Consider the following 22,302-nt stretch of genomic DNA (forward strand, 5'->3'; position numbering starts at 1 on the left):
CATTTTCAGCCAAGGAAGCTGCCATCTTTGCCTCTGTTCAATCTTCAACTGCTATGGTGCTGCACATGTGATTCGTTATGACACCAGCCATTGGATGGTTTGATAGTTTGGCTGAGAGCACAGCCAATGTGCAGTTAGCATTCCCGTCATGCCTTTTTTTTTAACTGTTTAAATCAATGGGTTTACTTCCACTTTAACCCTTTCCTCGGCCACTAGCTAGGTTATAAGTGCCCCGCTAGCAGCCGAATAGCGCCGCTAAAATTACGGTAAAGCGCCGCTAAAACTAGCATCGTTTTACCGTCAACGCCTGCCCGCTCCAGTGTGAAAGCAGCCTTCAGTAATAAGTGATACAGAAATTTTCTTACATTTAAACATTTATTAACAAAACAAACCTTCAATCAGTTCACTTGTATGTATAATTTAGATGAAAAAAAAAACAAAAAAAACTAACTTTACTCTTTTATTTTTTATTTTATTTTTTTATTAAATCTGTGTATTTTTTCCCAAAAAAATTGCGTTTGAAAGACCTCTGCGCAAATACCGCGTCACATAAAATATTGAAACAACCGCTATTTTATTCCCTAGGGTCTCTGCTAAAAAATATATATATAATTTTTGGGGGTTCTAAGGGATTTTCTAGCAGAAAATAAAAGATTTTTACTTGTAAGCAACAAGTGTCAGAAAAGATTTAGTCTTTAAATGGTTAAACTGAGAACTCTACAACAGGGAGTTCAGTCCATTGAAGAAGAAACATTGTATCTCTTTGATCTTTTCTTGGCAGACTGCCCAGAGAGGAGGAAGGTCCTTCACTGATAACTTCAGGCAACTTACATTGACTTCTATTACAAAAGTCTTTTGTAAGTTGTGCTGAACATATAATCAGCCTTTTTATCAGCACAATCGGCCAATGCCGATTAATTAAAAAATGCCAAATATCGGCCGATATATCAGTCGACCTCTGACATGTTTGGATGGTGTACTGACTTTTGTGCGCTGCATTGTCCTTCCTGATATGTAAACAAATAATGCATTTTGTATGCAGGCCAACTAATCGGCTGACTAACTAATCGATTATGTTGATTAGTCATTTCATCCCTATATTAGATTGCAAGAGACATCAAGATTTCTATCAGTATAGGTATTAGATGGCTTCTTATAAGAATGCATTTGGAAATTTAAGAATAGAATGCATTTAATATGGAATAAAATTAAAGCTTGTCCTAAAAAAAAAAAAAAAAAAAACACATGGACTACCTGCGTGTTTCATGATACTACTGGAATAATACGTTGTGCACAAATGAGCTGGAATTTTAATTTGTATGGTGTTTCTACATAGCATTAGATTTGAAGAACCCAAAATTCCACATATCAATAAGAAACGCCAAAACCTCTTTATAATTGTGAAGTATGGCAGAGGTAATAAAATATGTTGAACGGCGGAGTTGTCTTTGGAACTGGGCAGCTTGCACCCATTAAGGCTCTAAAGAATTTTTTTTAGCAGGTTAAGCTCCTTTGTCAGATCCAATACCCAATATCCAATTTGGTCATACCATACCTCTGTGGTCCAGCACAGAGGGGTCCATCAGCGAAGAAGTGGCATAGGGTGCATTAATTGTGTATTTTAGAATGATCCAGACTTCAATTCAATTCAACTACTATGCTGTGATCTGAAGTAGACTGTTTAAGAAAACATCCAAAATTATACAGTACTTTATCTGTAACAGTTCTGTATACAGGAAAAAAAACGAAATACTGCCTTATTGCTATGCAGGTCTGATCGGCAGCAAAAGTAAAGCATTTGGTTGATTTTTGATCTTTTACTACTAAATTCAAGGGCTCACATGTTTTTCTATTAGTGACCTTCATGCAGAACCCAAGGAAAAGAAGAAAAAACGATTTTTATGGTGCTCAGAACCCCAGAAAATGGACTCACAACAACATTAGAAAAACATGAATATTTTATTATAAACAATGATTAGAAACCAGATTCATTCATTCAGTATCACAATGGGCATGATGAATACCCTCTAGCTATGCTGCATTGTTCCCCTCGGTCAGCAAAGCAGACCTCCTACTATACGCAGAAGCATGATTGTACAAACGAACAAGTATAAATCAAAGGTGTAAATGTAAGATACTCTTTGTTTATAAGAGGTTCTGCAAATGTAGAAATACGGGGAAACCTACAAAGGTCCCAACGCGTTTCACAGTCTATTGCTTCCTGAGGAGACCCTGGGGTATCAACAATAGAGTATATGTAAAAGCAATGCTGTACCTTTTAAACCAAAGATGGCCATATACTCCCATCAAGCTGTGGTAAAACTTGGGGCAAACACAGTTTATAGCAATTGTCAAGGAGTTAGACACAATATGGCAAAGACTAACACATCACCAGTAGCAGGTTGTAGACTTATCGCAGAAGAATCGGGGTGGAGGCTTCAGCGGTTGGCGCCAACACACCGCCAATCAGAAGCACCCTTACACATGGGACATTTGATTCCACGTTATATTACAATAAAACAGATAAACCTACACAACACAGTAAGCAGACCCATCCATACAAGTAAACAAATTAAAGGATATATAAATCCTAAATATATTTTTCTCTATGTTTGGAATCATTCTCACTGTATGCAGTTTTCTTTCATTAAATGTTTATGAATTTTTTGCAAAGTTTCTTAACTGGAGAGGCTGACAGTAACAGCACTTCTGTTGCAGGATGATAATACGTACCCCCCCCTCACCCCCAGCTCCCTCCGGTGCTTCTACCAGAGCCGGAGAATGAATCGGTCACCGCCGGAAGTTAAGCATAGAGATTTCTGGTGACCATATAGTCCCCAGTCATCTCTATGACCCTCGGAGGCCCGTGCGCAACGTTATGATGTCACATTTGGGCCGGTGGATGTAAACAATGGCGGGGATGCGGCTGGAAAGGCCGAGACAGTGTTTTTGTTTTTTTTGTTTTTTATCTCAGTCTATCCAGCCAGAAGGATAGATTTGGGGTCTTATAGACCCCACATCTCTCCATAAAGAGGACCTATCATGGGATGTTTACATTCCTTGTACTGTAATAGGAATAAAAGTGATCAAAATAAAACATTTTTAAAGAGAAAGAAAGTGGAAAAAATAGTAAAATAAAGAATAAAAAACAGTCAAGGCGCCCCCTTCCCCACGTGCCCACGCACAGAAGCGAACACATGCGTAAGTCACGCTCACATATATAAAAGGCGTTCAAATCACACGTGAGATATCAATGTGTGCATTAGAGCAAGAGCAACCACTCTAGCCTAAGACCTCCTGTGTAACTCTAAACAGGTAACCTGTAAAAAAATGTAAAGCGTCGTCTATGGAGATTAAGTACCAACGTTTGGGGCCATTCCACGAGTGTGCGCAATTATAAAGCGTGACATGTTAGGTATCTATTTACTCAGCGTAACATCATCTTTCAAATTATACAAAAAAATTTGGCTAACTTTACTGTTTTCTTTTGTTTTTTTTCCAAAAAAAGAAAAAATGCGTTTGAACAATTGCTGCACAAATACCATGAGACATAAAGTTTCAATGACTGCCATTTTATTCCCTAGGGTCTCTGCTAAAAAAAAAAAAATGTATAATGTTTGGGGGTTCTGAGTAATTTTCTAGAAAAAAAAAATGATTTTTACATGTAGGAGCGAAGTGCCAGAGTTGGGAATGCTGACTGTCACAAACAAACTGCTATCAGGCTTCAACTAGCTGTTAATAAACTTAAAATAATGCAGAATCTTTCTAAAGCCTTCAAGGCGCTTGTTTAATCACTTAACGACCGCCGCATGCCATCACAATGGCATGTACAGGCACAAGCACGTACATGTACGTGCTTGCCTTCCAGCGGGTGGGTGGTCCGATCGGACCCCCTCCCGCTGGATGCGGCGGTCCGTTTCGCTTCAGGAGCGATCCGGGATGAGGGGATGGCCGTTGGTTTCTGGCCATCCCCTCTCGATCGCTCCTGGCGAATGAGAAGCTTCCTCCCACTGTGTATTGTATACACAGGCAGGGAGGAAGTGATGTCATTCTCCTCGGGGCGGTCTTTTTGACCGGACTACGAGAAGAAGACTAAAAGTAAGTGCACCAAACACTACACTGACACTAACACACAGGCACACAAACCCCCCCCCCCCCCCCCAGTCACAGTGTCACTGATTGCAGTGATCATTTATTTACTGATCATTCAGTGTCAGTTGTAAAAGTAAAAAGTGTCAGGGCAGTTAGTGTTAGGTCCAGGGTAGCCCCCTACCACCCCCCAATAAAGATTTAACCCCCTGATTGCCCTTAGAGTTAACCCTTTCACCCCCTTTTGCCAGTGTCACTAAGCGATAATTTTTCTGTTCGCTGCATTAGTGTCACTGGTGCCGCTAAGTAGCTAGTTATTTTTTTAGGTTCACCGCCAGGTTTTTATAGCGCTAGGTACCCCGATATACTACCCAATAATGGTTTTAACCCCCTGATTGCCCCTAGTTAACCCTTTCACCCCCTTTTGCCAGTGTCACTAAGCGATAATTTTTCTGCATTAGTGTCACTAGTGTCGCTAGGTAGCTAGTTATTTTTTTAGGTTCACCGCCAGGTTTTTATAGCGCTAGGTACCCCCATATATTACCCAATAATGGTTTTAACCCCCTGATTGCCCCTAGTTAACCCTTTCACCAGCGATCACCGTATAAGTGTCACGCTGGTTAGCCAGTTAGTTATTTAGGTTCCCCGTCAGGTTTTTATTTAGCGCCAGGGACCCCCATATACTACCTAATAAAAATTTGAACCTCCTGATTGCCCCTAGTTAACCCTTTCACCAGTGATCACCGTATAAGTGTTACGGGTGACTCTGGTTAGTTAGTTTGCTTTTTGTAGCATCAGGGCACCCACCATTTATTACCCAATAAAGGTTTAACCCCCTGATCCTCCGGCGGGTGATATCAATTAGGTTTTAGGGTCAGGGTCTGAGTCGCCCCAGGCAGCGATAGGCTAGTGCCAGTACCGCTAACACCCACGTGCAAAGCATACACCTCCCGTAGTGGTATAGAATCTGAACAGATCAATATCTGATCTGATCAGATCTATACTAGCGTCCCCAGCAGTTTAGGGTTCCAAAAAAACGCATTGTTAGCGGGATCAGCCCAGATACCTGCTAGCACCTGCGTTTTGCCCCTCCGCCCAGCCCATCCAAGTGCAGTATAGATCGTTCGCTGTCACTTGCAAAACACTAAACACATAACTGCAGCGATCGCAGAGTCAGGCCTGATCTCTGCGATCGCTAACAGTTTTTTTTGGTAGCGTTTTATATTTAAATCCGGAAGGCAGTGCTTGATTTTCGGGGTCCCGTACGTGGCTAGGCTTCCAAAAAGTCCCCCACGTGTGGTATCCCCGTATTCGAGAGAAGCAGCAGAATTTATTTTGGGGTGTAATTTGACTTATGCCCATAGCATGTGTGAGCAATATATCATTTAGTGACAACTTTGTGCAAAAAAAAAAACAATTTTAATATTCCTGCAACTTGTGGCAAAATATAAAATATTTCATGGACTCAACATGCCTCTCAGTAAATAGCTTGGGGTGTCTACTTTCCAAAATGGGGTCATTTGGGGGGGTTTTGTGTTATTTTGGCATTTTATGGCCTTCGAAACTGTGATAGGTAGTGAGGAGTGAAATCAAAAATTTGCACCCTTAGAAACCCTGAAGGCAGTGATTGGTTTTTGGGGTGCCGTACGCAGCTAGACTCCCAAAAAGTCCCACATATGTGGTATGCCCGTACTCAGGAGAAGCAGCAGAATATATTTTGGGGTGCAATTCCACATATAACTATGGCATGTGTGAGCAATATATCATTTAGTGACAACTTTTTGTAAACTTCTTTTTTTTTTTTTTTTTTTTTTGTGTCATTATTCAATCACTTGGGACAAAAAAAAAAAATATTCAATGGCCTCAACATGCCTCTCAGAAATTTCCTTGGGGTGTCTACTTTTCAAAATGGGGTCATTTGGGGGGGGGGGGGGGTTTGTACTGCCCTGCCATTTTAGCACCTCAAGAAATGAGATAGGCAGTCATAAATTAAAAGCTGTGTAAATTCCAGAAAATGTACTCTAGTTTGTAGACGCTATAACTTTTGCGCAAACCAATAAATATACGCTTATTGACTTTTTTTTTACTAAAGACATGTGGCTGAATACATTTTGCCCTAAATGTATGACTAAAATTTGAGTTTATTCGATTTTTCTTATAACAAAAAGTAGAAAATATCTTTTTCCATTTATATCGCAAAAAATAAAAATCGCAGAGGCAATCAAATACCATCAAAAGAAAGCTCTATTTGTGGGAAGAAAAGGATGCAAATTTCGTTTGGGTACAACATTGCATAACCGCACAATTACCAGTTAAAACAGTGCAGTGCAAAATTGTAAAAAGACCTCTGGTCCTTAGGCTGAAAATTGGTCCAGGGCTAAAGTGGTTAAAGTGACAGTCAGCACTCACATTCCCATAGTGGAGCCGAATGGGGCTTTATGCCTCACACGTCATCCAGGGCCCTACCTTGCTCAGATAAACATATTTGTCTAGGGAGTACAGAAGGATTTTTTTAGATGATTTGCAGTAAGAAAGCCTGTACAAATCGATGACAGACTGACTGTCTGTTTGTATATAATCTCACAAGGAGCAACTACATGTGGTTAAGAACAGATGAGGGGCCTTGTACATGGACAATATGCATCCTAAGATCCCAACCACGACACCATCTGCCTGGAGTTTGCATGTTCTCCCTGTGCCTGCGTGGGTTTCCTCCGGGTACTCCAGTTTCCTCCCACACTCTAAAGACATGCTGGTAGATTAATCGGATCCTGTCTAAAATTGGCCCTAGTATATGTATGAATGTGAGTTGAGGACCTTGGGTTGTAAGCTCCTTGAGGGTAGGGACTGATGTGAATATACAATGTTTATGTAAAAGCGCTGCGTAAATTGATGGCGCTAAATACATACCTGAAATAAAATAAAGGGCCGCTTAGGGCCACTTATCTGGCCCTAACTGAAGGTAATCATTGAATGTGCGAATACATGCAAACCAATGTGGAGCCCCTCAGCTTATCATTGATTTGTACAAATAGAGCAGCTCATAGAAAACATCTGTCCCATTGCAGAAATATGCTGATCTGGGTGGGGTATGGCCCTGGATGGCCACCTTGGCCAGTGCCTGTCTTTGCAGCCCCAAAGGCTTCAACAAGTCTGTTTTAAGTTTGCAGATAGCTTTGCAAATACTTGTTGTACATTTGCTTTTCTATCAGATAAAGCACCAGTGAGCAAGAACTTAAAGCGGAGTTCCACCTAAAAGTGGAATGGGCAGGCTGTTTGTCTCATCTGCAATAACATAAACTTTCCTGCCTGTTTGCAGTCTTCTTCAGAACGTACTCTGAGCTTTGGATGCACAGCTCAGTATACATTCCAGCACTCTACCTGTGTACCAGGAAGACTGAACTCTTGCGCATGCATGGGAGTTACGTCCCAAGCCAGCCAATCAAAGTAACCGAAAACTGTCAGCCCCCACATTCAAGAGCTGGTAAACTGCAGTATTACATTCTTGTTTTGGGCTTGGATAAAATGACCCAAGACAGTAAGACGTGTTAACCTTTGATCCCTCATTCTGTTTTTTGCAGATATCTGTCTGAACTCCATGCTCCGGGTGACCCAGCTTGGCAGTGTATTGGCGCACAGCACAAATGGATTGTTCAGCTTATGCACAATTGTAAAGATGGTTATGTGAAAGAAGTAAAAGGTAGGTATAGATATAAAACCCATTGAATGTAAAAAGACACCTGTTTTATGGTATGCCGACCAAAAACTATTATGTCCATTTTTGAAAGATGGCGAAATTAGGTACTTTGGTTGTGAAATGTTTCCTTTTTAGTTTACAGAACTGTGCTTATGAGACCATAACATGGCGTTCAAACTTAATTTGTTTTATATTATGGAGAAAGGAACAAGAGGAGTGGGAACACCAAAACTCCAAGTTGGGCAGAAACAGAGCAAAACATTACCACTTGAATGCCTAAGAGAAGTAAAAAGCCAGAGAATGACTTGGCCTACCAAACTCTACCTAAAATTTTAAAAATACTGTATCTTATGTGGTTGACACCTTTTTAAAATGTGCCCCTAGGTTCACCTATGCATTAAAAATAACAACTCCCTCTCCAATCTGTGTGATGAGCCTTATTGTGGAGGACACACACAGCTAAATGTGTATGTAATTGTTACCAGCAATGTGTTAAAGAGCAAGTAAACCCTGATGGGTTTACCTTCTCTTTGATTCCCTGCAAAGGTAAAGCATAATGGACTACTATGCATCGCTGTCCCCTGTAGTCTGGCGCATCCATCTTCTCGGTGGGTCTCGCTGCTCCGCCGCTGTCATTTGGCGAAGCTGCGATGACGTCACTCCCGAGCATGCACACGGGAGCAGGCACTCGCTGCATATCGCCGTTGAACACGGTGCACTCAGTGCGCCATAGACAGCGGTGCCTGTCTTTCGGCAAATATCTCCTTAACCGTGTAGGTTTAGGAGATATTTCTTGGACCTACAGGTAAGCCTTAATCTAGGCTTACCTGTAGGTCAAAGTTGATTGTAAGAGTTTACAACCACTTTAAGTTCTGCATTCTATAGCATGCCTAGGAAATATGAGAAATGCCAAAAATTAGATGGCAAAGTATAACGCTTAAATATTAAAGTAGAGCTATAGGCATAACTTTTTTCACTTTAGTAAGGATGAGTTATAGCCCCTGTAAGGTTTATTTTTGTAATTTTTGTTCCATTGGGAGATTTAACTTCACTTTTTGGCCAATAGACAAAACTGGAAGTAAGAGGAAATTCCTGAAAATTAAGAGAATCTAGGTCACCAGAACTAGTGTCCCCTTTGGAAGATGTGTCCTCTTTTCTAGGGACAACCCAAAATTTGGGATTTTCTTTTACTTTCACTTTCAGTGAAAATGGTAAATAGGAAAAATCGAGAGAGAATGTCATTAATGGGGTCACAGACCGTGATAAAACTGGATAGGTGTTCTAATCCATCTCCCTCATTCTAATTTGGGAAATCTATGTGTATAGAATGCCTAAAAAACTTTGTTGGTCAGACATTCCGACGGAAAAAGTCAGATGAAGCCCACACACGGTCGGGTTATCCGACAACGCGGTCCGATCGGACATTTTCCATTGGAAAGTCTGACCGTGTGTACAAGGGCTAACTTCTTTTTTGTCCTTGATGCTGTCAGCTCCAATATTGTCTTATTCATGCTCCTGCACTCCTACTCGACTCCCTTCTGTGCCTGTACCACTGTTCTCGTCTGCACAGTGCATATATAAGAGACTTCAAAAAGTTTCTGCACTTTTATATTTTCATTGGAAACGTTGAGGACAGGAGAATTAGAAATTGCTCATGTCTAGGAGTTATGACTATGTAGAAAAGTGATGTCATTTGTTTTTGAAATTCTTAATAAAGAGTTAAAGTGTGGAAACTTTTTGAAGAACTCTCGTACAACTTCATTGTTCCCTGCACCTGATATCATTCCTTACTGTCTCCTACATAACTTCATCTTCAGTCCTATCCACTGCATCCCTGTTTTATTTCCTCACCCCCCCCCCACTTGATTTATCCCTTGTGCTCTCTATTCCTAATTTCCATTCTCTGCCTTCTTTCCTATATATTTATTCTCCACTACCTGCCCAGCTTACTTTTCCATTCATCCCTTTTAATCCTCCCTACATTTTTTCTGCCAGTATTTACCTGATGACTTCTCAATCTTACAAAGGTAAGGAGCAGGAACATCAGTAGAGGGAAGTGATATAGAAAGTAGCAAGTCTTTCTGAAAACATATGCATGATTACACATACTAGGCCCTGACTGGCCATAGGGCCCAACCAGAGCCAGGATAAGGAGTGGGCAAAGAGGGCACATGCTCCAGACGCAGCTGGTGTAATGTGGATGAAAGGGCACCAGCGTTGCTAGCATCAGGCATCCTAGCGCTGCCCTGCTTTAATTACCAGCTCCCACATCATCCCTTATTGCCCTTTATGCTAGTCAAACCGAGCTAGGGAAACTTCTCCTACACTCCTTTTTGACTCTAATGTGCCCTATGAGAGAAGACGAGGAGGAGCCCGAAAGGATGAAAATCTCCCACCCCGGCATTGAGCCGTGATATATAGTCTGAGAGCTGTGTATGGAGGAAATTCGCAGTGGACTTTAAGAGAAGACAGAAGAGTAAAGGAGAGAAAGTATAGAGGGATGTGGAGGAGAACGATCATAGAGAGATAGAGTAGGCATTGATAGAAAAGATTGATGGTGATGAGAGGGAAATGGTGGCAAGAAGGGAACGAGAATGATTCAGAGAGGAGCGTGGCAAGGATGAAGGTAAAGGAGAATAGAAGAGGGAGGGGATAAAGGGATGCATCGTTACATTTGTACAGGGAGGGAGGGGTAAATAGGATTTTATATGATAAAAATAGGCTGCCAGCCTGAACTATCCGGGCCTATTTTTTGTTCCAGTCCACATACTTTAGGTTTCACATTTGTTTTATGAATTCCGGTGTAATGGGACTATAACTAAGATCATTCTGAGCTTTGATTTGTATTGTAAATTGTTAAAAATCGTGTCAACACTTGATTAATCAATGCTTGTTAACTAACTCCAGAAATCTTTGTATTTCATATATGTCTAGAAATATTATACCTACAGGATTGAGTAAAAAGTAGAAAAAGGCAAATTGTTTTACTTACAACTGTTGCAATACTCCGTTTTATGACAGAGATGTCTGATGTCAGATCACAAGTCATGAGACAAGTTAGGGCATGGTAACCTGCTGTATATCTAGTAAATCTTTGCTGTCATCTTGTCCTGACATGTACTGCTGTGGAGCCTGTGTTAGGACTCATGTTGAAGAAATGGGCACACCATTCCCTCAAGCATCCCTTATCTCTGTCCTCTTACTTATATTGGACAGTGCAGTGATGGATAGCAGAGGTTAGAGCACAACAGTAATAATCCCAGACATTGCTTGGCTCTGTGCAATGCAGAAAAAGAACTGTGCCATTTCGTACAGTCTGTGTGTGTCCATGGGTCGGGTGAAATTCCCCAAATTACAGAAAAACCTATGGTGGTCTGGGAAGGAGAACAAAGACTACAAGAGTTTAGAAGTCAGTCTGTTCAAACAAACAAAAGTACAATCAGGATGATAGTTGCAGGCTCAAGCTAACTTGGGGAAAGAAACCACTTAAAGTGTAATTATTTAAAGGAGAGTCTTTTGGCCGTTTGATTAAAATAAGGAATCTGTTTCATTGCTTTGTTTGTTTTCCTGTTACATTTTTGTAAATGTGGAGAATACAAAGTCTGAAATTTCAGGCTTTCAAGGTGTTATACATTATACTAAGTTAGCTGAAAGCATAATTTGCTTCAAGCACTCTGGTTTGCCTTCTTTTTCTTTAAGCCTTAACCTACTTGTGCCTACCCAACTACCTAGCAAGTAAGGCAAGGGCTTGCTTACATGCAGTAACATTTTCTGTAAATGCCACCATTTTAACCCACAAAACACTACATAAGCATCAGAGTACTTCACCTGCCCTGGGCCAGTCTAGGTCTGTCAAGATGCTGTAGTTTTGGCATACAAAACTTCTAAATGAGCTTGTCCCTTGTTAAGTCATTGCTATATACAGTGTCAGTGGTTGTAGTCTCATAGATTAGAGAACTGCATTTAATGGGCAATTTGATTGTACTGATTGTTTGTTTTTTTTTTTGTTTTTTTTTTGTTTTTTTTTTGTTTTTTTTTTTACATATATGGTTGAACTTCGAGTAATGGCGCAAGCATATACAGTATCTCACAGAAGTGAGTACACTCCTCACATTTTTCTAAATATTTTAAAATATCTTTTCATGTGACAACACTGAAGAAATTACACTTTGCAAATTGCTACAATGTAAAGTAGTGTGTGTACAGCTTGTATAACAGTGTAAATTTGCTGTCCCCTCAAAATAACTCAACACACAGCCATTAATGTCTAAACCGCTGGCAACAAAAGTAAGTACACTCCTAATAAAAAATGTCCAAATTGGGCCCAGAGTGTCAATATTTTGTGTGGCCACCATTATTTTCCAGCACTGCCTTAAGCCTCTTGGTCATGGAGTTCACCAGAGCTTCACAGGTTGCCACTGGGGTCCTCTTCCACTCCTTCATGACGACATCACGGAGCTGGTGAATGTTGGAGACTTTGTGCTCCTCCACCTTACATTTGAGGATGCCCCACAGATGCTCAGTAGGGTTTAGGTCTGGAGGCATGCTTGGCCAGGTCATAACCTTTACCCTCAACTTCTTTAGCAAGGCAGTGATCATCTTGGAGGTGTGTTTGGGGTCAATATCATGTTGGAATACTGCCCTGTGGCCCAGTCTCCGAAGGGAGGGGATCATGCTCTGCTTCAGTATGTCACAGTACATGTTGGCATTCATGGTTCCCTCAATGAACTGTAGCTCCCCAGTGCCAGCAACACTCATGCAGCCCCAGAGCATGACACTCCCACCACCATGATTGACTGTAGGCAAGCTTGTCTTTGTACTGCTCACCTGGTTGCTGCACACACTCTTGACACCATCTGAACCAAATAAGTTTATCTTGGTCTCATCAGACCACAAGACATGGTTCCGGTAATCCATGTCCTTAACCTGCTCGTCTTCAGCAAACTGTTTGCGGGTTTTCTTGTGCATCATCTTTAGAAGAGGCTTCCTTTTGGGACAACAGCCACGCAGACCAATTTGATGCAGTGTGTGGCGTATAGTCTAAGCACTGACGGGCTGACCCCGCACCCCTTCAACCTCTGCAGCAATGCTGGCAGCACTCATATGTCTATTTTCCAAAGACAACCCCTGGATAGGGCACTGAGCACGTGCACTCAACTTCTTTGGTCGATCATGATGAGGAGTGTTCTAAGTGGAACCTGTCCTGTTAAACCGCTGTATGGTCTTGGCCACCGTGCTGCAGCTCAGTTTCAGGGTCTTGGCAATCTTCTTGTAGCCTAGGCCACCTTTATGTAGAACAACAATTCTTTTTTTCAGATCTTCAGAGGGTTCTTTGCCATGAGATGCCATGTTGAACTTCCAGTGACCAGTATGAGAGAGTGAGAGCAATAACACCATGCTCCTCATTCACACCTGAGACCTTGTAACACAGACCTTGTAACACTAACAAGTCACATGACACCAGGGAGGGAAAATGGCTAATTGGGCCCAATTTGGACATTTTCACTTATGGGTGTACTCACTTTTGTTGCCAGCGGTTTAGACAGTAATGTTGAGTGTTGAGTTATTTTGAGGGGACAGCAAATTTACACTGTTATACAAGCTGTACACTCACTACTTTACATTGCAGCAAACTGTAATTACTTCAGTGTTGTCAAATGAAATAATATAATAAAATATTTACAAAAGCCTCGTTGAAAGTTCATTGATTACAAAAGCACACATTTTGGAAAGAAAATTGGATATGAGTTCATATATTCTGATCCTAGTGCACCCTACCAAGTTATCTGTCTCTACAAACAGTACTTGTTCACACCAGCTCCTTTGGGTTGTTTGTTGCCCAATGCAAATGGCAAGACAAAAAATCATTGCTTTATATAGGATCTGTTCACACCAACACTTTGCACTACAAGTTCAAACTACAAGTGTAAAGTGCACTTGGAAGTGAGGTTGTGGAGATTGAGGTTGAGGACTGTGTGCTCAATCTGCTTTCTTTGTCTATAAAAGTGCAACATCAGGGATCTATTTAGACCTCTGATATTTCACCAGAGGCCTCAACAGGGCTGTTAAAAATTGTAAGAAATAATAAAAAATTGAAGAAAAAAATAAATAAAAATAAATAACTAATGACATCATCCACTGCCCTACTGACACCAACCTCTGCCCTACTGACACCATCCGATACTCTGCTGTCTGACACCAACCTCTGCCCTACTGACACCATCCGATGCTCTGCTGACTGGCACTGCCCTGACACCAACCTCTGCCCTACTGACACCATACGATGCTCTGCTGACTGACACCGCCCTGACACCAACCTCTGCCCTAAGGACACCATCCTCTTCTAATGACACCATCCACTGCTCTGACTGATACCATTCTGACACCAACCTCTGCTCTATTAAATTTCTTTAAAAAAAATAAAAATAAAAGCACAGAAGGTGACCTTTGATCTCTTTCATGTTGTTCCGGTAGATCTCAAAGATTGCCTACCTCTTTTATATAGGCAGTGTTCTTTATGTAACTTTGTATTTGGAACTAAGGTGCTATACCCGAGTGTGGCTCAGGGTGAATTTTCAGTACCAAATGCGGTAACCCGAGCCACACTCGGGGATCGCAAATGCAGGATTCAGACAAAGTTACCTTGTCCCCAGGATCCTGCAATGTCTCCCTGATGTGTGTGCGAGCCGTGTCCTCCACTGGACCTATCACAGTGCCGTGCTCTATTCCCTGCAAGTGTTTTGACGCACGGGGACGGAGCCTGGCACGAAATTCGAAAAGTTAAAAACACAATACACATACAGTACACTGTAATCTTACAGATTACATTACTGTATCAAATTATTTCACATCCCTTTTGTCTCTAATGCTTTGTCCAGTGCCCTGCATGCAGTTTTATATTATAAATACTGTTCTTTCTGCCTGGAAACTGGTGATTGTCCATGACAACATCAAAAGCGGTTTTAGACCAACTAGAAAACAGCGATAGTAAATTAGAATCACTTGCAGATTTGAGCGATAGTGATTTATGGGGAGATCCGTCATCAAATACTGAAAGTAATGACAGCTACAATTCTACAACTGAGTTTTTTATTTGATTACATTATTGAATAATATTTATTTTTATTTATTCTAATTATTTATAGTTATTATATTATAATTTATGATTTCATGTTTCACACTTCATCATACCTGGGATGTTTACTAGACTCTTGTTTGAACAGATTTTAAGTGTGTTATTCCTAAGAATTACAGGCCTACAATATAAAACACCAAATTTCCATGCAAAACATTGTACCGCTTTGAGCATTAAAAACCTGAAATCATCATACCGCCAGGGAGGTTAATATAACTACATGTGATTAGGAACAGATAAGTGGCCCTGCATGCATCTGTACCCTTATGGCATGTAAACACTTGATGTCTGATTACATGTGAACACCCACAGGTACCCACTAGGCTTGTTAGGGTGTCATTGATTTGTACAGTCTTCCTATTTGTTGGTGAGCACACACATCGTGATCCCCACTGCAGATTTATGCTGATATTTGCAGCACCACGACCCTATTGACCATGTGAATGAGGCCTAAAAGTATACATTTGTTAATTTTTTTCTGTAAAAAAAAAAGTGAGGCCTGAATAGGGGGTGAAACCATGGCTCAACTCTTACAGGAAAATAGAGTCCTATATATATTTGTGGCTGTGTACTCTTATACTGTATCTCTGGGTCTAATTTATGGTTTTGATATGTGGTTTTAACTGAATATAGCGTTTGCTTACATACATTTTTCATTATATGCTGTTTGAATTGTCCAGGTCTATAACAGATTTTCTTTAAGAATATTTAGTTTTCTGGACAATCGAGAAATATCAATTTGTGAGCAATTCTTACTACCTTTTTTTGTTTTAAATGAAGGGTTTCATTTGTTTTCTGTAACTATATTTGCATAACTATGTGGTTTACTTAACATTTAAAAAATGGTGTGAATTTGCCTCTGCTTGTAGTAGTGTATCTCTAAAGAAAGAAAGGAATATTTGCCGTTACTGTGCAATATTCACCTTTTAAACCAGAACTAAAAGTAGACCAAGGTCTCGGCTTCTTTCCTGCCAGGAAAAGGCTCCATGTTTAACCCCCTACCGACATCCGCCAGCAGGATTTGCAACAGTCCAGCAGTCTGAAAACAGTTCAGAATTTTTAGCAACCTCTCAGCCTAACAGATTGATGAAGCTGGTGATAAGACTCGTCATCCTCGGTTGCTATTGACCTGCTGATTTTACATTTTTCTTCTGCATCAGCGGATTTATAGTACATATCAAACATTGCAAACATGAACTGCTGAATCCATTAAATTTGTTTTGAATTGGCACCCCAGGGTTATAATGTATTAGAGGGGAGCACCTGCTGGAAACTTCATCAAAGATAATTGATAGTCACATGTCTTTGGGTTGTTGTCAATTCTTATGGTGTAGAGCAGTGATGGCGAACCTTGGCCCCCCAGATGTTTTACAACTATATTTCCCATGATGCTCAACTACACTGCGGCGTGCATGAGCATCATGGAAAATGTAGCTCCAAAACATCTGGGGTGCCAAAGTTTGCCATCAGTGGTGTAGAACTTTGTAATATGGTCTTGTTCACCTTGTTTCATTGCCGGTATATAACATTCCAATCACACACGTTCCTAGTAATTGCAAGAGGTAAGAGGGTACTGTAGCAATTGTCAGCTTGAAACTGAAACTGGCAAGCCGAAGTATATATCACCAGCACACCGCGGATCTTTAAAATAATGTCCAAATGTTTATTCATGTGATCCCGTCACAGAAATACAAGTGCAAGACCCCTTCAGACATGTCATGCTCGTCACATGCCTGAAAAAGGTGTCCTGCATGGCCCCCAAATTTTGCAGTTTATTTTTGTGATGTGATCATATTTAAAAAAAAAAAAAAAAAAAATTCAAAGGTCCATGGTGTGCTGGGGAAATTTTTGTTTCATTCCCTGGGCACTTTTATTGTAGAATACACTTTCACATAATACTAACCTAATGCAATTAAAATTTATTATTGAAATGTACTCGCTATTCCAAGGCGATATGAGGGCTTAAAAACGCCATTTTCAAGGAAACCCTTTTTTTTTACAAGAATAAAACAGGGCTGTTTACAGTAGTACCAATGTAGCTGTCAAATTTGAGTGAATGTTACAAACTGAAAGCTTCTGTTGCCAAGAGCAAGACTATTTCCTTTTCTATCAGTAAGCCTAATCTGCAGATCCATCTGCCAATATTGTTGTTATTCAGACCCCAAGTAATGGAATGGAATTGGCTGCTAGGCCTTAGTTTCATTCACATTTCCATGAACAAGTCTCTATTAGATTAGTTACCAGCAGTTAATCTGATATTAAAGGGACCTTTTGCAGCTGTTTCTCTTTCATTTTCCTTTACTTACTGTACAGCTGCAGGAAGGCTTTTTTTCCAGCTGGGAGACATTTCAAGTCTAAACCACATCCCTCAGGTTTAGCCTATTGAAAATATTCTCTTAAAGGTGTACCCTTAAGAAGAGGATGCAAATTAAAATGTAATTGTGTGGAGGGCATACTGCCAGTACATTCATATGTTCATCAATTATTTAAATATATGTTTTTTTTATATGTAGAATTTTATTGTTTTTAATAAGTGAAAATGTAAAATGTTCTCTGATATTGGAAATTTTTATTGGTCTTTGATTTCATTTATATTTTGCAGTCTTTTTTTATGAAACTTTATTTTATAGAATTTAATATAGACTGCTTTCTGCGGGATTTGCTAGTATAATGCAGTGTAATTGCAGATGCTGGAAGTAGATACAGTATTCGAGGAATTTTGATTTGTTTTAGATTCACAGAAGAGGGTGTTAGCTGATAGCACAAACTTGCTTTAAAGCAGAACTTTTATATATGATCTTTTTTGCATACTTACATTAGTCCAGCGGGTGCCACCTGTTAACCACATGCCGACCAGCGCACGACGTTATACGTCAGCACAATGACACAGCTGGGCAAATGGGCATACAGGTATGCAGCATTGTGGGCGCACGCATTCGCCTGCCGCATGCTCCTTGACCACGTGTCCTGCGGACTCGATGTCCGCTGGGTGCCCGCAATCGTGTCACGAAGCAGAAGAATGAGAGATACAAACAAGGAATTTCCCCGTTCTGCCTAGTGACATGACAGAGATCATTGCTCCCTGTCATCGGGAGCAGTGATCGCTGTCATGTGAGTGGTAGTTCCACTTTTGGACACTTTTTGTGTGTGTGGGGGAGTGGAGTATCTTTTGAAAGGTACTCGCTTCCACTTCCACTTGGATTGCCTAGGTTATCCAAGCAGAAATCCATCCCACCCCCCCACGCCTGCAGTTTTCTGGAACTTGTCCCAGGAAGCTGTGGGACCATTCCCAAGCCACCTTCCCTTAGTAAACATGTCAGGGACCCAAAGACAAGCAAAGAACTGGCCGAACGAGGACAGAGCTGGATCCCTGGACAGGTAAGTGTCCCTTTGTTAAGTCAGTAGCTACAGGATTTGTAGCTACTGACTTTTTTGGGGGGTGGGGACTTAAGATTCTCTTTTGTGTCCAGTTCCTTGTGTCCCTGGGAGTGTATTTTCCAACTTATTGATATGGAAAAAGGAACACTTATTAGCACAAAGAATATAGACAAAGGGGGTGACACCACTACACTACACTACCACTACTACTATCCCGGGATACCCACACATTAAAAATGAATGCACAAAAATGTATTAAATCTACAGACCATATTTTCACCATTGTACTGACATTTGAAAATGACTTATGGCATTTTTTAAGTGAAAAAGCTCACTGTACTAGAGCACTTCTAGTTAAATTTTATTTATAGAGGTCTACACATCAGATCAAAAATGTGGGGCAATTGAAAAGGAACATGGGGCAGAGGGAAGAGTTGTTTCTGAAGAGAGGCTGTTGGGAACTTCAGTATGTCTGAGATATTTAAAGCTGAACTCCGGGTAAGGAGCTAGAAACAGAGGAAATACATACGGTATACAAGAGCTGTTTTACCTGCCAAAAGGATTGGTCATTCTGTCCATCTAGTTTAAAAACAAACGTACTTTTTGTGCCTGGCAGGGATGAAAACCTGAATTTTCTTTGCTGCGGTTCAGAAAATCATACAGGTTTCCTCTTCACTCAGGCTTGTTGATCTACGTTTTCAGCACTGGATCAATGCAGGTCACTGCTGGGGAATATAGAAAACAGTTGTTTTCTATGTGGCCAGTTCACACAGTAAAATCTAGTTTGATGCCAGTTTAGAAGCTTCTCAGGCCAGATGGCATGAGTGTCACAAAGGTAAATACCTGTCTGAGAAACCGCTATTCAGCTATTCTAATTTTGCATAATATATTTGCATGATGCTAACGAGGTTAGGGTTACTGCCCCCGAAAAAGTATGTGGCTGAAACAGGTATTTTGGTTTTTGCTATAAGTCCTAGTCATTTTGACAGGTGAATAAGGAAAGTTGCAGTGTGACGATTCAGTTGCAGAGATGGTCTTAAAACTTGGGGGGAGTAGTAAATAAAAGAAAAAAAAAAGAGATGTAAAATGGCATTGAGAGGAGTTTTTTCCTCTAAAACATTGGAATTGGTGATTTTTATTTTCTAGGTTAGATTTTCTGTGAGCTATGCCACGTACACGCAACTTTCCTGCAGAATAAACTCTGACATTCTTTCCGACGAAGTTCCGCTGAAACAGACTTGCCTACACACGATCACACCATTCGTTCGTTTAGAACACAATGACGTACAACAGTTCTAGAAAAAGGAAGTTCAATAGCCAGTAGCCAATAGCTGCCCTTCTGTCGTTTTTGGTCCGTCAGACGAATGGTTTTCTCCATAGGAATTGATTCCGTTGGAAAGATTTAAAACATATTCTATTTCTAGGTCCGTCAGAGTTTTTGAAAAAAAAAAGGCAGATGAAGCCCACACACGATCGGAATATCCGATGAAATGATTCCGTCTGACCTTTTCTGCCAGAAAGTCTGATCGTGTGTACGTGGCAATAGCCTTAACCCTAATATAAGTGCATTATAATTGCCTGAACCAATTAATTTCACTGTCCCTTTAGTTAAAGCATGAAAAAACTGTTCAGCTCACTAACACAATTAAAGCAATGTTTTTTCTATGTTTTAGCCTGGAGGATTTTTTTTTTTCTGTAGCCTGACAGTGACAGAGCTTCTATGCCCAAGAGGAACTCAAATAACATTTCTTTCTGTTGACTTAAGTATAATTTTAGCCAGTTTTGTTATGCTGCCCTGTTTTCTTATCTTGCAAGAGTGAAATGTGTGTGCAAATGATTCTCTCTACATAGAAAAGGAATCCTATACCCAAGTCGTATCCGCACAGCTCCCGAGTCCTACATGTTTGGTCAATAAGCAACAGTGGGTGGTCAGACTGCAGCACAGGACAAGGACCCGCTGTGCACAGGAAAAAATGTTCAAAGGTGTTTAGGGGTGGTAAGGAAGTCTGACAGGCTACAGAAAGTCCTCAGGCTACTGATCAGAATTCCCTCTCTCTGTTGTTGGCTGGGAGAAGGCTCAGTACCAAGCACTTGTACATCTTCACCTGTGATCACATCTGTCTGAACTGCTGGAACTTGCACTCACGTTGATTTATTTTTCTTCTGATTTCTTCAATATTTTTTGCCGGTTGGAGAAAATACGGACAGAAATTCCATGTGATTTTAGTCTTTTTTTTTTTTTTTTGCACAAGTAAATGTTAAAAGATAAAGATCACTGCCATGAACCTTTGGTGACACCCAGAAGGAATAATGTGTGCAGAAAATGCAGACAGCGGGAATTTGAGCATGATGCTACAAATAATTCATTTGTTTGTAACTATTTTCCCCACATTTTTTCCGCAGATAAAAATTGTGAATCCTGTTTTTTTCCTTTTAATACAGAGTACTGATTTCCAGGGCTAAATTGATACATTTTATTTAAAATCGGTGAACATTGTTCTTATTCACAACAGCATACTGCAAAAGTATACTAGTCTCTATATACTACTTTCTAAATCAGCAATAATGCTATAAAAAGCTAAAGGTAAAAATAATGGAGTTGTTGCTTAGTTCAGATATTGGTTGTATGTTTTACTGTATACTTTGTATGCAGTGATTTAAATAGTTGGATGTAATCATGAAAAAAAAAAATCAATGTGTCATATAATTTATTTGACCTTCAGTTATTTAAATTATTAACTTTATAACTTTTATTACTTTCTTATGATATTTGATTGGCACCTCAGAAGTCCCTTATGTGTTGTAACCCAACCGTGATATGAAGAACAAAAAAAGCAATGGGCGAAATGTTAAATTTTAATTAAATCATATTAAAACTTGTATATTGACTTGTCAGATTATCTGCATGCGAGATCCAGGTGGTGGTAGCAGGTGTTTAATTATTATTTGTGGGGTTTTTTTTTGTCAGATTATTTTTTTTCCTTAAAGGTCAAGTTCACCTTTACAGAAAATTAAATCTCCTAAACGTACCTCGTAAATGTATGTATAGGAGGCATTCTAATTGGTGGGTGGCGTCACATGGATGGCACCGACCAGTCAGACCCCGACTAGCCCATCCTGTCAGTGGGGAAGAAGAAGAAAGAAAGCCGCAGGGATTTCAAATCCCTGGACCGGTAAAGCGGCGACTCAATGGCTCCTAGAGGGTTATCGCTGGCCTTAGGTACAGCGGGACCAGGGGGGATGGGGAAGGGGTGCAGTATAAAGCCTCGTACACATGATTGGATTTTCCAGGAATTGTATGTTGACAGACTGTCGGTGTAAAATCCGACCATTTGTATGCTCCATCGGACAATCGTCGGATTTTCTGGGGACAAATGTTGGGTGGCTGGCTTATACATTTTCCGAGGACAATGTTCTGTTGTCGGATCTTCCAATCGTGTGTACACAAGTCTGACAGACAAAAGTCCAAAGTACAAACATGCATGCTTGGAATCGATGCTCACTATACACAACATTAGCAGAAGGTGCCCAAAGGATGGCGCCAAAGAGCTAAAAAGCCAAGTAGTACGTTACTATGTTTGTGTTTGTTGGCCGATAATTGTGTGCCGTTTGTATGCAAGACAAGTTCCTGGCACACACCCTTCAGACAAAAGTCTGATGTTTTGTCTGCAGAAAATCCGATCGTGTGTATGAGGCTTTAGTTCACCTTACAGATTTTCTGTAAAGGTGAACTTACCCTTTAAAGTGATTTGTAAAAGATCACCTTGTAAAACAACCCATTCAGTTTAACATATAAATGAAAGGGAAAACATTTGTGTATAGATATAAAAAAAATGATATACCCTTTTTTTTTATTTTTTTTTTATTTTTATAAGTCTTCACATACCCATGTTCTCAGCTGCATAAGAGCTGGGGGGAGGAGAAGCAACCACATACTATCTTCCCAGTGAATGGCTGTGCATGGGAGGGTGTCGGTACAAGTCTGGTCATTAGTGAATGTCAG

The 22,302-nt window shown here is 40.4% G+C and overlaps 1 protein-coding gene across 1 annotated transcript in view; it reads left to right on the forward strand.

Moving 5' to 3' along the window:
- The window catches only part of EXOC2 (exocyst complex component 2), a 316,653-nt gene that overhangs the window by 137,455 nt on the left and 156,896 nt on the right, over nt 1-22,302 (forward strand). The window contains exon 10 of the mRNA XM_077492106.1: nt 7,671-7,789. Coding sequence (XP_077348232.1) covers nt 7,671-7,789 — 119 coding nt within the window. The remainder of the gene's footprint in view (nt 1-7,670; nt 7,790-22,302) is intronic.

This window comes from Lithobates pipiens, unplaced genomic scaffold (genome assembly GCF_037356315.1).
Source record: "Lithobates pipiens isolate NorthernLeopardFrog02 unplaced genomic scaffold, aLitPip1_a1.2 Scaffold_19, whole genome shotgun sequence".
In the NCBI taxonomy this organism is placed as follows: domain Eukaryota; kingdom Metazoa; phylum Chordata; class Amphibia; order Anura; family Ranidae; genus Lithobates; species Lithobates pipiens.